A 12,724-nucleotide genomic window follows, 5' to 3' on the forward strand; every position below is an offset into this window, starting at 1 on the left:
TATTGCCCTGTTTTCCCCACCACTTGAATCTGCAGAGTCATCTCTGTCATCTCTGTTTTCTGTTGGATCTATTAAGTGACACTGCCCCATTAAGTCACAAGAGAGTACATTTAAGGCTTGGTGTTACATAAGATGTAATATCATTACTAAGCATTATCATGGTAGTTCCACAGTGTACTGTGTAATTTCTGCCATGAGGAATTAATTCCTCATTCCCTGATCTAACAATCCTTCTGGGTCCTTTGTTTTTACGGTCTGTGCAGAAACGTTTGGTCTCTCAGAAAGCTGAGTACAAATGTCAGTATCAAAATAGAAACAATCATTCAGTGTTGTTGGATGTTAGCCCCATGTAAAGAATTACTGCACCTCACCAACACAGTGGAGATGTTTAGATACCTGTGACCCTGTGTCCATTCTGTTTCACTCAAGTCAGCTCCATGCACTGAACTCCAATAGGTAGGCCACAACTGCTGATCAGTGAAGGAAGTGGCACTTGCTGCCCTCTTGGTATTCATTGGCCTAGTGGAGAGTAGTTATGGACAAGACAAATCAGTTGAAGAAAACGCAGGATCCTTTCTCCCAACATCTGTCATCTCTTAAGCCTATTTCCCAAAGCAGTTTGCCTACATTTGCATGTAACATCCTGCATAAGCCAATCACCAGGCTATCAAATAGGAACAGATTTACTTTGCATGCACACATGTTGATGCTTGATCTGCAGCCTCATGCAATAATGTGTGTTTCACAACCTAAAGTCACTGTCACACTTTGAGTTGATCTCTCCTTTATGATAGCAGGTACAGTATGATGAAATTATACACTGAGTGTACAAAACTAATATTGAGTTGTACCCCCTTTTTCCCTCAGAACAGCATCAACTTGTCGGTGCATGGACTCCCCAAGGTGTCGAAAGCGTTCCACAGGGATTCTGGCTCATGTTGACTCCAATGCTTCCCACAGTTGTGTCAAGTTGACTGGATGTCCTTTGGGTGGTGGACCATTCTTGATACACACGAGAAAAGTTTGAGCGTAAAAAACCCAGCAGCGTTGCAGTTCTTGACACCGGTTTGACGGTGTACTACCATACCCCTTTCAAAGACACTTAAATATTTTGTCTTGCCCATTGACCCTCTGAATGGCACACATATACAATCCATGTCTCAATTGTCTCAAGGCTTTACAATCCTTATTTAACCTGTCTCCTTCCCTTAATCTACACTGATTGAAGTGGATTTAACCAGAGACATCAATCAGGAATCATAGCTTTCTCCTGGATTCACCTGGTCAGTCTATGTCATGGAATGAGCAGGTGTCCTTAATGTTTTGTACACTCAGTGTAGTTTGTGAAAACATGCATCAGTAATGCCCAACTATGCCAGAACATGTCCAGTCCAATGTTGGCAATGGCGAGAGCCTTGTTCCAGATTAAAGAGTAAGCCCAAATTAATCTTTTTTATTACGATGCTCAAAGAAACCGCTTAGGTTTAGATATGACAATAAAATGGAGGTCTAGAATATAATTTGTCCTGAGTAATAAATTACGCATTTGGTGAGTGGGTGGAGAAAGATGGGAGAAAAAGAGACCACAGCAAGCAGAAGAGAAAAGAGAGAGAGACTTCAAATTAACAAGGGAGAGACAAAAAGAGTGATTGGAGGATTGGAGTATAAGGAAGCGCAAGCAAGGAAGAGAACGAATCCTTCAATAAAGGTAGCAGGCAGCACATCCTTAGAGCCACAGGAGAGATGTACATACAGCATCACTCAAGGAATCTCAAATGCCACAAGATTATGAAGATTTGAGATATATTTGAGAGGCGAAACACGGCAGCGACATATCGAAAGCCTGGATTAGTTGCCTTTTCATTTCATTTCATTTTGCCCAGCCTCCAGCATGGGGACAGAGTGCAGTAGGCGGGGGTCCCTGGCGCTCACCCTCAACATTGTAGCATTTACGTGTGCCCTGTCAGCAGTGACCACTAGCTTCTGGTGCGAGGGAACCAGGAAGGTGGTCAAGCCTTTCTGCACGGGGCCGGTGACGACCAGGCAGTCGTACTGCATTCGCTTCAACAGCAGTAACATCAATGACAGCAGGCTGGTGCAGTACGTCTGGGAGTCGGGAGAAGAGAAGTTCCTGATGAGGAAGTTCCACACCGGCATCTTCTTCTCCTGTGAGCAGGCTGCTGACATGAATGGTAAATAACTTTCATGTACAACTTGCAGAAATGTTGAAATAGAACATGCGACTATGTTGGCCGCTCAGCAGCTGGTCCTGTGTGACCATGCTCTCTAAACCTGATGTGGTTTGGGTACGTTACAACAGGAAGTGAAGGAGGAAGTACATTGGGAGAGACTAAAATAAGATCAAGATGCAAATGATTTGACAGTCTACTATTTACTTGCATAATTACATCATCATGTTGTTTTGTCTTTTTTTAGTCTTTGAGATTTGATAAAATAAGCAAAAAGTTATGTTCTATTTGGTATCAGGTTACTTGTGTTGACTTTACTGAAATGGACTGACTTTATAACGATGCATCAGTTTTAGTAGGAGTTTTACAGTATGGAGATCATTGAGTGCAAGAATTGGAATGCTTGCAGAAACTCTGTGACCCAACATTGATTTGCTATGATTGCTGTGAGAGTCAGCAGTAGCCAGTCCTGAGGTGTGACAGAACAAACAGCTGTGAGAGTCAGCAGTAGCCAGTCCTGAGGTGTGACAGAACAAACAGCTGTGAGAGTCAGCAGTAGCCAGTCCTGAGGTGTGACAGAACAAACAGCTGTGAGAGTCAGCAGTAGCCAGTCCTGAGGTGTGACAGAACAAACAGCTGTGAGAGTCAGCAGTAGCCAGTCCTGAGTTGTGACAGAACAAACAGCTTAATGGGATAGAAAAAGGACTGGAGACATGAGGACTGGAGGCATGAGGACTGGAGACATGAGGACTGGAGACACCACTATCAGATAATGGATAGGGTCTGATTTTAAAAGTGGTAAGCGATTTATCTTGGGGAGTAAGCGGTCAAACAACATGAAGGTGAAAGTCCTGATCATAACCATTTAGCTGATGCTTCTGTGCATACTAACACATTTATATTTCCTTTATAGAAAATAACAAAGAAGGGTAAAACATTTTTAGATTGCATTACCTATTTCTACAACTACAATTTACATAAGAAGATAAGAAAAAGAACAAGACTAGGCTATATGAACTAAATTAATGTTTCTCTGCTTCCAGGTTTTAACTGCAGAGACTTTAAAGACATTGCACCTGACCATGAAAAAGGTGGGTAAAACCCATTTATAAATGTCACGGCTGTCGAAAGGAGCGGACCAAAGTGCAGCGTGGTTGTAGTTCCACATTTTATTACATCCGTGAAACTTTGCAATACATAAATAACTGAATCTACAAAACAACAAACCGTGACAGAGAGAGAGAAACAAACACTACTCAAAATGTAATAACCCACAAAACCCAGGAAGAAAAAACCCTACTTAAATATGATCTCCAATTAGAGACAACGAGGACCAGCTGCCTCCAATTGGAGATCAACCCAAAAAACAACAACATAAAAATAGAAAAAATAGAACTTAAACATAGAAATACAAAACATAGAAAAACACAAAACACCCCCTGTCACACCCTGACCTACTCTACCATAGAAAATAACCTCTTACTATGGTCAGGACGTGACAATAAAATGATTATCTTTCAGTCTCGTAGTGTAAAGCCCTGATAAATCTATATTGTCCTCTTGACCACAACTTTATATAAGTCCAGTCTTCAAAAATATATCAAGACAGTGATTTTATAGGATGATGCCATTTGCAGGTGTCCCCTTTTTCACTCTCTTAACAAAATCTATATGAAGCATCAACAATCTTTCAGAATCTACTGTGAGAATAAATAAAGACAGTCATATCTGCTCCCAATAATTGAATGAGTAAACGCAACACTACCCCACTACCCATTAAGTTATTGGTAGTATATATAGACTTTATTTCATTTTTTTCACAAGTGTACTATTCCTCTGCAACTTTTTTAGAATGTCCGTCAACTCTTGCTTTTTACTGGAACATAATCTACTGTGACTGCAATCGGGGCTTCCTTAGGAAATCCAAAACAACAGTCTAAAAACAAAAGTAAAGCTGTTGTAGTAGTTTTACATTAGAAGCAGCTTTCATCTTATTATCAGTGGTACCTGTCATCTCTATCCAAGTCCCACCAGAACAGGCCTACAGAGAGCTCAGGGGTCTCTTCCTGTCTGGGTCTGTGGACTTGATGTCTCCCTTCCTATAGGTGGGATTATTTAGTAGAAGGAAGTGGATTCTAGAGGCGACAGTAGTACTCACTGACTGACTCCTCTCTTCCTTCTATTCCCAGGGGTCCTGTGGCTGTGCATCACAGCTGAGTGTCTCTACCTCATCCTGCTGTTCACGGGTGGTGTACTCATGTGGTTAGAGCTGTGTCCTTGCCTCAGCGTCATGAACAAGCTGAAGCTCAACGCCTTTGCTGCTATGTTCACCGCCCTGTCAGGTAACACATCTGTGCCTGGGAATGATGTTCACAGTCATATTTTTTTTTTTTATGTGATGTTCACCATTTGTCAAGTGAACAAGTCATCAAAGAATACTTTCATACAGTCACTCAAAGCTGATCACCAGCCATTGAGGAGTTGATTATCTCCCTGCATCCTTAACTATGAAGTCAGCTTCACAGAGGGGGCACAATAGTGAGTGGACATCCCCTGGCTCTGTTTCTCAATGACCAGAGGTCATGTCAACCTCCATGCCACGCTGTCACACTAAGGCTGGCACTGGGCTGGTCAAATTGGATAGAGAGCCAACAGTAGACAGGCTTTGGGAGTCCCAGCTCCACAGTAGAGCAGAGGCCAGCGTGTCTGTGTGTAACACTACCCACCAAGGGGATTACATCATCTAATACCATGCATGCAACCCACTAAACATCTCAGGTAGGCAGAGGCCGGCCAGAGTGACAGTGGCTAGTCCATATCCTAATTTTCATATCCTAATTCCATATTCAATTTTACAGATACGATATTCAGTACACTGCTGATTCTACTCTAAGTTTTCATCCTTCAAAGACCGTTTCCAAAGCTGATACGAGTGGAATCACGATGATGTTGAGAAAATGTATGTCAATCAGGAGTCATGTTCATTTAGATTCACTAACTGTATTGTCAATAATAGTTATTGTGTTGCTATCCATCTGCCAAACTGTATTGTAGGGGTAAGTAGGAGTGAATAGACACCTTTAAAATGTGGTTTATGCACTACAGAATTTGTGGAATCCCGACAGCTAACTCTCCTTGGGTCTGTGGAACAAATATGAATGTGAATATGAATATGATTTCGTTAGCAGAAAAGCAGAGCAATAATAGTAGCAGGGTGGGATGGGAGCCTTGCTCAGGGAGGTACAGTTGTAGGGAAGCTAGCCTAGCTAAGAGCTAACGTAGCGCGTAGAGCAGTGGTCTATGGTCTGTGTATCCAATGCCTCTGGGGATTTGCTGGTTTCTGGACTAATCGGATTGGAGATGAGGCAGTGGTTTTGGGCCAAGACAAGGCCTACCCAGAGGAGTACCCCCACCCCTCCCCTCCCACCTTCCCCTGACCCCCTCCTCTGGTTGTTAGGGCGTTAATCCCAAGTAAAGCAGCTGTAGACGAGCAGAATGTTGGCAGAGAGATGGCCAAGAGGCAGCAGAGAAAGAGAGAGTAGAGGGAACACTGTGCTGTGGTGAGCTTTGATTCTTCATCATTCTCTCTTCTATCTGTCATTGTTATGAAGGGAAATGGCTGCAACTGTATTAATGTAACCTATCAGCTTCCCCAGTAATACTATTAACTGAATATCCAGTGAATAAGGAAGCATGATCATGGTGAAAATGAATGGACTGCACTCAATGTTCTTCACACCAACACCTGTCCTCATGCAGGGTTTTTAAAATAAGTAAAAGGTATCCAACTGATAGCCTTCAATTCATAACGTGTACAATACTGCCACGTGTGGCTACTAATATCAATTGCGGATACTATTTCTTTTTCCTGTACTTATACCAGTGCTTTTAAAAGGTACAACCATTATACAAAAAAATATATAGTCTCATATATTATCTCAAGTTTTCATTCACCAACTTTATTTGCGTTTTGTATTGTGTTGTGTCCCTCGGGATCCAGGCCTTTTGGGGATGGTTGCCCACATGATGTTCACCACGGCCTTTCAGCTGGCTGTGGCTATGGGTCCGGAGGACTGGAGGCCCAAGACCTGGGACTACAGCTGGTCCTACATGTATGTACTGACTAGGTCACTTACCATTACACTAGGTGCTGTACAATAGGAGTTGTCTCTGATTAAACTCTAATACCCAGCTATGTGATACTCGTGCAATTTTAAGCGACGCTAGCATTCTGAGGCCATGTATAGTAGCACAGTCATGATGGAGAGAGCATGCATGCTGAGGTTAATCACACCCTCTGTACTTCTTCTTCCCCCTCCCCAGCTTAGCATGGGGCTCCTTCGCCACCTGCATGGCTTCTGCGGTGACAGCACTGAACAGGTACACCAAGACCATCGTAGAGTTCAAGTACAAGCGGCGGAACATTGAGAAGAAGCTGAGGATCAAGCAGAGGCTGCTGGAGATGGACCTGCCAGAGCAGATGTGGGACATGTACGTGACGGCTGTGCCTGCAAGTAGAGAAGGAAATGCTGGGCCTCTGGACCTCCCTGTCAATGGGCACAACCCCTCCACTGGAGCAGCCTATGTAGTGGGCCTGGACAGCATGACAGAACCACAGGGAGAGGCCTACTGCTAAGACAGTGGTCACCAACCCTGTGCCTGCAGGGCCCCATTCCAATACTGTTAGAATGTACCTTCCATCCTCCCTTCATTGAGGTTACGACTGCTCCAACATGATTGGATAGGTTCCAATTCAAAACAAAAAGGGGAGAAAGAAAGGATGCATTTTCACAGAATCAGAACAGGGCCTACGAGATCTATAAGGCTTTACAGGACCAGGCTTGGTGACCTCTTCATTAAAATGACCATAAATTGGTTCTCATATACAGGATCCCAAACTCACTGGACTATATAGGGCATAATGGATCCCATTGAGAAGATCATTACTAATATTATGGCTAAAGGAACATGGAGCTGACTGAATAAACAACACTTGTCCTCAACTTCCTCCTGTATGTTTCTAGAGCCAAGGCCATGACTATTCTTATCATTACTGTTATTCTGGAGCAGATGGTAAAGCTGTTTTTACCAGCTATGTTAGTAGTTTTGTTGCCACATTCGGCATGGGGCAGCAAATATCAGCCAAGTCTAGTTGCCATATGGATGCTTGGTGTACAGACGGCTATTTCCAACACGTACAGTAGGTTACAATATGGTGCTTATGTTTATATGTGCTGTATGTACGTTTGTGTTTGAGAGAAAGTTGGATCTTAATATTTGCTTCAGAATGTAATGAAGAAAAAGGCAGCACCCATAAACATACACTGGAAATGTATTGAACACAAACTTTGTCAGAAATTAAGGACAATACAGACTGTGAATCTGTCTATGATTATTGGTAATATTGAGGAAATGGGTTTAAATGCTCTCATAACTAGGGAATATTTAAATGTAAACCAACTGCAATTGACTACAGACTGAATGGATCAATGCAGGACTCTACTAAATATTTCAAGTATTTGTCCATGCAGCTGCCTTGAATTGTCTTGGATTTAAATTAAGGGATGCCATGTCTTTTCTTATGGTAATACTTGCTCAATCTGACTACAGAAAAAAAATGTGTATGACGATCATGACCACAAATCCAAATTTTTCCAAGTAGTTTACAGTACTTCGACAATACCGTCTAAGCCTCTGTTGGTGAAGGACTGCCATCTAGTGGAGTAAAGGGTAAGTTCACACAAGTTCTGAGGACCTGCTTTCCGACCGTGGATGTCGCTGTCACTTTCCTCTGTATTTCCATGGTGTTACACAGTAGGCCTATGGCATTACTCACGTTAATTCTTGCAGTTTAACTGTCACAAAATAAAGTGTGACTGTTTTGATTTGTTTACCAATACAGGATGCATGAGGACTTGAGTTACTCCAGATGACATCAGGACCGTCACAAAATACACCAATTCAAGCTTTGTCCTGTATCCTCTTCGTGCAGCCTGTGTTTTGAATGGTAACGATGGTACCATCTTTTTTTCCACCTCATTGTAGGCTCCCATCCTACCAGGCAAAGTCCTGCCCTGTCATCTGATAGAAGCGCAGGTTGTGTGGCTGGTAGAACTGACGTAACCTGAGGATGACCTGAGGGTGGATGTCAGCATGTGGCCTGCCCTTGGTTCTGCCCAGGCAGTGGGGCTCGCTGCTGCCCTCTGGCTTCTTCAGGCAGGGGAAACCCTTTGTCTTGTTGAAGTAGAAGTGTTTGTCTGTGATGATCCTCTGAAGGCCCAGAAAGTCTTGGACTCTGCCCAGCTCCCCTGCAGGGTCGCTCACCAGCTTCTCCCCATGGACAAAGTGGATCTGCTTCAAGGGGAAGTGGGCCAGCCACCTCTCCAGGTGCAGAGCATACAGGCCAATCCAGATGGGGCTCCACAGTGGGTCCACCTTCAACGCCTCCTCCGTCCCTGACGTTATGGAACGTCAGGGTCTCGAAGCTGGGAACGCCCGGAGTCTTGGATATGATCTGGGTGTAGTCAGAGATGGCGCGGGTCACAGGGTCACGCACCACCACGATCAGTTTGACCTCCTGGAACATGGCGTGGATCCGGCCGGGGCTATCCGGCATCACAAAGTACCTGGGTGTCTTCTCTAGGACCACCTGGCCCTCCAGAGCTTTGGGCATCAGGTTCCTGAGAGGGACAATGAGACAGTTCAATCTTATATCAAATACACAAATACACAAACAGCCAAAATAGAATATAACCATATCCATTTGTTTTAGATCGAAGAGATGGTTAATTCTTTGAATAACCATCAACCAATCCAAGGCACTATTGATTGAGGCCTAAAGCCAAATAAAGGGACTGAATCATCCCTTAACACCATGACCTATCTGGTCATGCTCACTCCCCACAGATCTCTATGACATCCTGTGCCAATGAAGCCAACAGGCCTGCTGGTTCTTAATAATTTACATGGTGTTATATAGTTTTCCCCAGTGTGCTCTCCAGCCTCACTCAGCTCTTCCCCCTGCCGGATGTTAATACACTCCCATTCAACTAAACGAGGGCTGAGGGGCACTGAAACTCGTACACACCCCTTGTAAGAGTATGTGCTACCAGGGAGAGAGAGAGGACACACTCGGCTGTCTGCCGGAATGTGCCCATTTTTGATTTTCCCTGGAGACAGATTTTGGCACTGGCAGAATATGTAGCTTTTGTGTTGCATTGACTCGCTTGGCATTTGCACTCAGCTTCTCTCCCTTGGAACTGTTATCTAACCATTATCAAGATCGAGTTCAATTCCATGGGTAGTGTTTCAATAAAGAGCCTTGATTATTTTCATACTCCAGTGCATATTCTCATTAGACAATGTGGTGCTATACTTTGATCAAGCAGCTTGATGAATATTTCCATTTTGGGAACAGACAGTATGATACTTCAGACATCAACAGTGTTGAGCGATTAATGCTTTTTGACGATTAGTGCTTTTTGAGGTCAGTTCGGTCCGATTATAAAAAAAGAATTATGGTTTTCAATTTCAAGTTTCAATAATTTTTTTCAACATTAAATGCACTATGCAATGTGTGGCCTGAATGCTGTAACAAGACAGAATAAAACAATTAATAAAAGTCACAAGATGGTAGTGACTGTTCATTACTGCTTATCCCTTATTAACCATCATTTATTCACATTACTTTAAGAAAATACTTCAGTTGTTGTGTATATTACATTTGTTTTATTTAATAACTTTATTATTTAATTCTAAGTCATCATCTCATCTCTATTGAGCTGCTGTCTATGCAGTCTGACAAAATCACAATTTTGTAGTCCTTCAAAGTAAATAAGGCATACTTTTATGACTGCTGAATGCCAAATATCAATCACTTAGATCATGTACAGTATTTTCAGGTAGAGATAAACCCTCGTGAAGCAACAGCTGCTCTATAGCACCTCATGATCGCACATTCTTCTGTCTCTTCCATAGCAGGCGTAAAAGAAACAAAGACCGGACCGGTAGATGTGCAAGGGATTGTGGTCATTGTAGTTAATGCTCACGTTTTACGCACTAAACAATAGAATATTGGCCTGTTGGAAACTACAACTCCTTACTACATCGCACAGCTGAGGCTGGATCTGATGTATCTCTAGAGAAACGCATTGAGCGCACAGAAGAAAACTGAACAAAATGGAATTCAAATAATTGAACCAAAGTTGGTCAATTAGTTGTTTAAAAAACGAAAAATAACCGCTCACCACCTGACATCAAACAAGGGAGAGAACAAGGTCCATATTGTAGGGCACTGTTGGCCCAAGCACCTTGAAATGCTTTTGTTGTAAGAAATGTACTATATAAATAAAGTTTGATTGAAACCCTCCTTTCAATCAAATATATATAAACAAATATCAACCAAACACAAATGTGTGTTTCAGCATTATCATTCTAATCATTCTAATCATCATAATCATTCTAATCATCATCATCATCATTATCATCATCATCGATAGGTAGGTAGGTACATACCTGTACCAATTCAACCCACGTGAGTAATGTCTGTCGAAAAAGTGGGGTTCAGAGCTAAGTGCTCGAATGTCAGGAGGAAGTCTTAGGAATTCCAAAAGAGCTCGTAGTCTCCTTGTTGCGGTCCAGTCCTTACCAACATTGGCTGATTGCGCACCAACTGCACCTGTCGCACCTGCGCTGCCGACGGGGGATGCTGAGCGCGCACCGACATCTGTAGCCCTCTTCTCAAATGAGGCATTCTTCCTTTGAAACAGCTCAGTCAAAGGTAAAAGTTGAGAGGTTCGCTTCAAATGTTTCGCAGTATCCACTAAAATAAAATCACAGCAGCCGGAGAGAATGAAGTACAGCGACGCGCAAACCACAGCAAGGGAGAACATGAAGAGAAGTTTATGCAGGAGTCGCGGAACGTCTTGTTGAAGGTGATGAGAGCCAGCCATACCTTCTCCCACAAACAAATTGAGGCCATTCTATGAACAACACATCTCTCCTTTCGGTACATCTGCTTTTCTTGTTAGCAAAAGCACATAATCATAATTCCATGGTCAAAAACATGGTGCGCCGGCTGTTCCAAGAGAAGTGCCAAATACGCTTGTCATCCCATACTGACACGTTGTTGATCTCTAAACTGTTCATCGCAATAAATTATTCCTTCTCTCTATAATAACAATATTTTGTTGGACATAAACGACGGTGTAATGTTTCCACACACAGTTAGTATAGTATGTTCTTGCTCATCTGACACTGCTATATTAACCATCATCTGGAGATGCTGTGCGCATCTTTCAGTGCTGCTCTACCTTGATTGGAGGGATGGTAGAGAAGGCGGGTTTCACTGCTCAAATTTAAACTGTTGAGCCATGATCCAGTAACAGCAGCTTTAGGATAACTTTCTTTCTCAATGTTTGCATAAGACAGGCAATTTGCTTTCCTTCCTCAGGCTATGGTATTATGTTGGTCAGGAGGGAAATAACACCACAAGGGAACTCATTTCAGCTTTGACATCATTTTCAGGTGACAATTTCCTCAATAAATATTGATTTATGCGTGAATTAAGTTGGATTTTTTTTGCAATTCATATTACAGTTTTTGAGGCATATATGGGAACAGCTGACCATGCAGATTTTTTGGGGGTTCCTTGCATGACTTACCACACATTATTGTTTTGCAATGATTGAATATTGTTCTTTGCATCCACAGACAGAAAGCCCTGTACATAGGCATCATGACGTAATAGGAAGCGTTGGTAATACAACCAGGATAATCTCCAGGCAGAGGTATTAAGTAATACAGGGAGGGGGTTTGTGTCTGATTCTGCTTGTTTTCACAGCATCATACTGAAAATCTTTTTTATGGAAGGACAGCCCAATAATGACTGCATTATGGGTCACATGGGTCCCTTCTGATACTGTGAAATCGCCTCTGAACAGGAAACTGTGTATTGTAAGCTTACACGGTTTACCAGGAAATGGTCACTGTACAATCTGACATTGGAGACAACTCCACTTATGTCCCTTAATTTAATATGATCTGTGTACTCTGGTAGAACCTTTAAAGAGCAATCCATGGTATTATAATCAAATAATGCCATTTCTGATTCAAACTCAGATGTAGTTTACCAGAAATCCAATGCACATACTTATAAGTGAAAAGCTATGACAAACAATAGATGCAAGAAGCTGAAGAGAAGCCTTTACGTGGAGAGAAACCTTCACATGGAGAGAAACCTTCATGTGGAGAGAAGCCTTCACGTGGAGAGAAATCTTCACAACTTTCACGTGGAGAGAAGCCTTCACAAGCCTTCAGGTGGAGAGAAGCCTTAAGAAGCTTTGCATAAATGAAGGCACCAGGAGATTCATATTGGATCAAATAATATGCTGTGGAAATATCAGTGAAAATAACCCACTGGGCACAGACTTCAGTTCAACCTCTAGTTTTGATTTAAATTTGTTGTCAATTAACGTGAATTCAACATGAAATCAACAAAAAATGTCACCATGTCTTTGGATTTAGGTTCAAAGTCG

At 42.5% G+C, this 12,724-nt stretch overlaps 1 protein-coding gene and 1 pseudogene across 1 annotated transcript; one reads left to right on the forward strand and one right to left on the reverse strand.

The window, feature by feature from the left end:
• The first annotated feature begins 1,891 nt into the window (after positions 1-1,891).
• On the forward strand, positions 1,892-7,192 carry LOC106601450 (germ cell-specific gene 1-like protein). Its single transcript, XM_014193666.2, has 5 exons — positions 1,892-2,192; positions 3,233-3,280; positions 4,379-4,531; positions 6,190-6,301; positions 6,513-7,192. Exons 1-5 carry the CDS (start codon positions 1,892-1,894, stop codon positions 6,823-6,825), a joined length of 927 nt encoding a protein of 308 aa, XP_014049141.2. The 3' UTR covers positions 6,826-7,192.
• A 704-nt stretch (positions 7,193-7,896) lies between these two features.
• On the reverse strand, positions 7,897-10,914 carry LOC106601445 (heparan sulfate glucosamine 3-O-sulfotransferase 3B1-like; annotated as a pseudogene).
• Between the last annotated feature and the right edge of the window lie 1,810 nt (positions 10,915-12,724).

This window comes from Salmo salar, chromosome ssa03 (genome assembly GCF_905237065.1).
Source record: "Salmo salar chromosome ssa03, Ssal_v3.1, whole genome shotgun sequence".
Taxonomy (NCBI): Eukaryota; Metazoa; Chordata; class Actinopteri; order Salmoniformes; family Salmonidae; genus Salmo; species Salmo salar.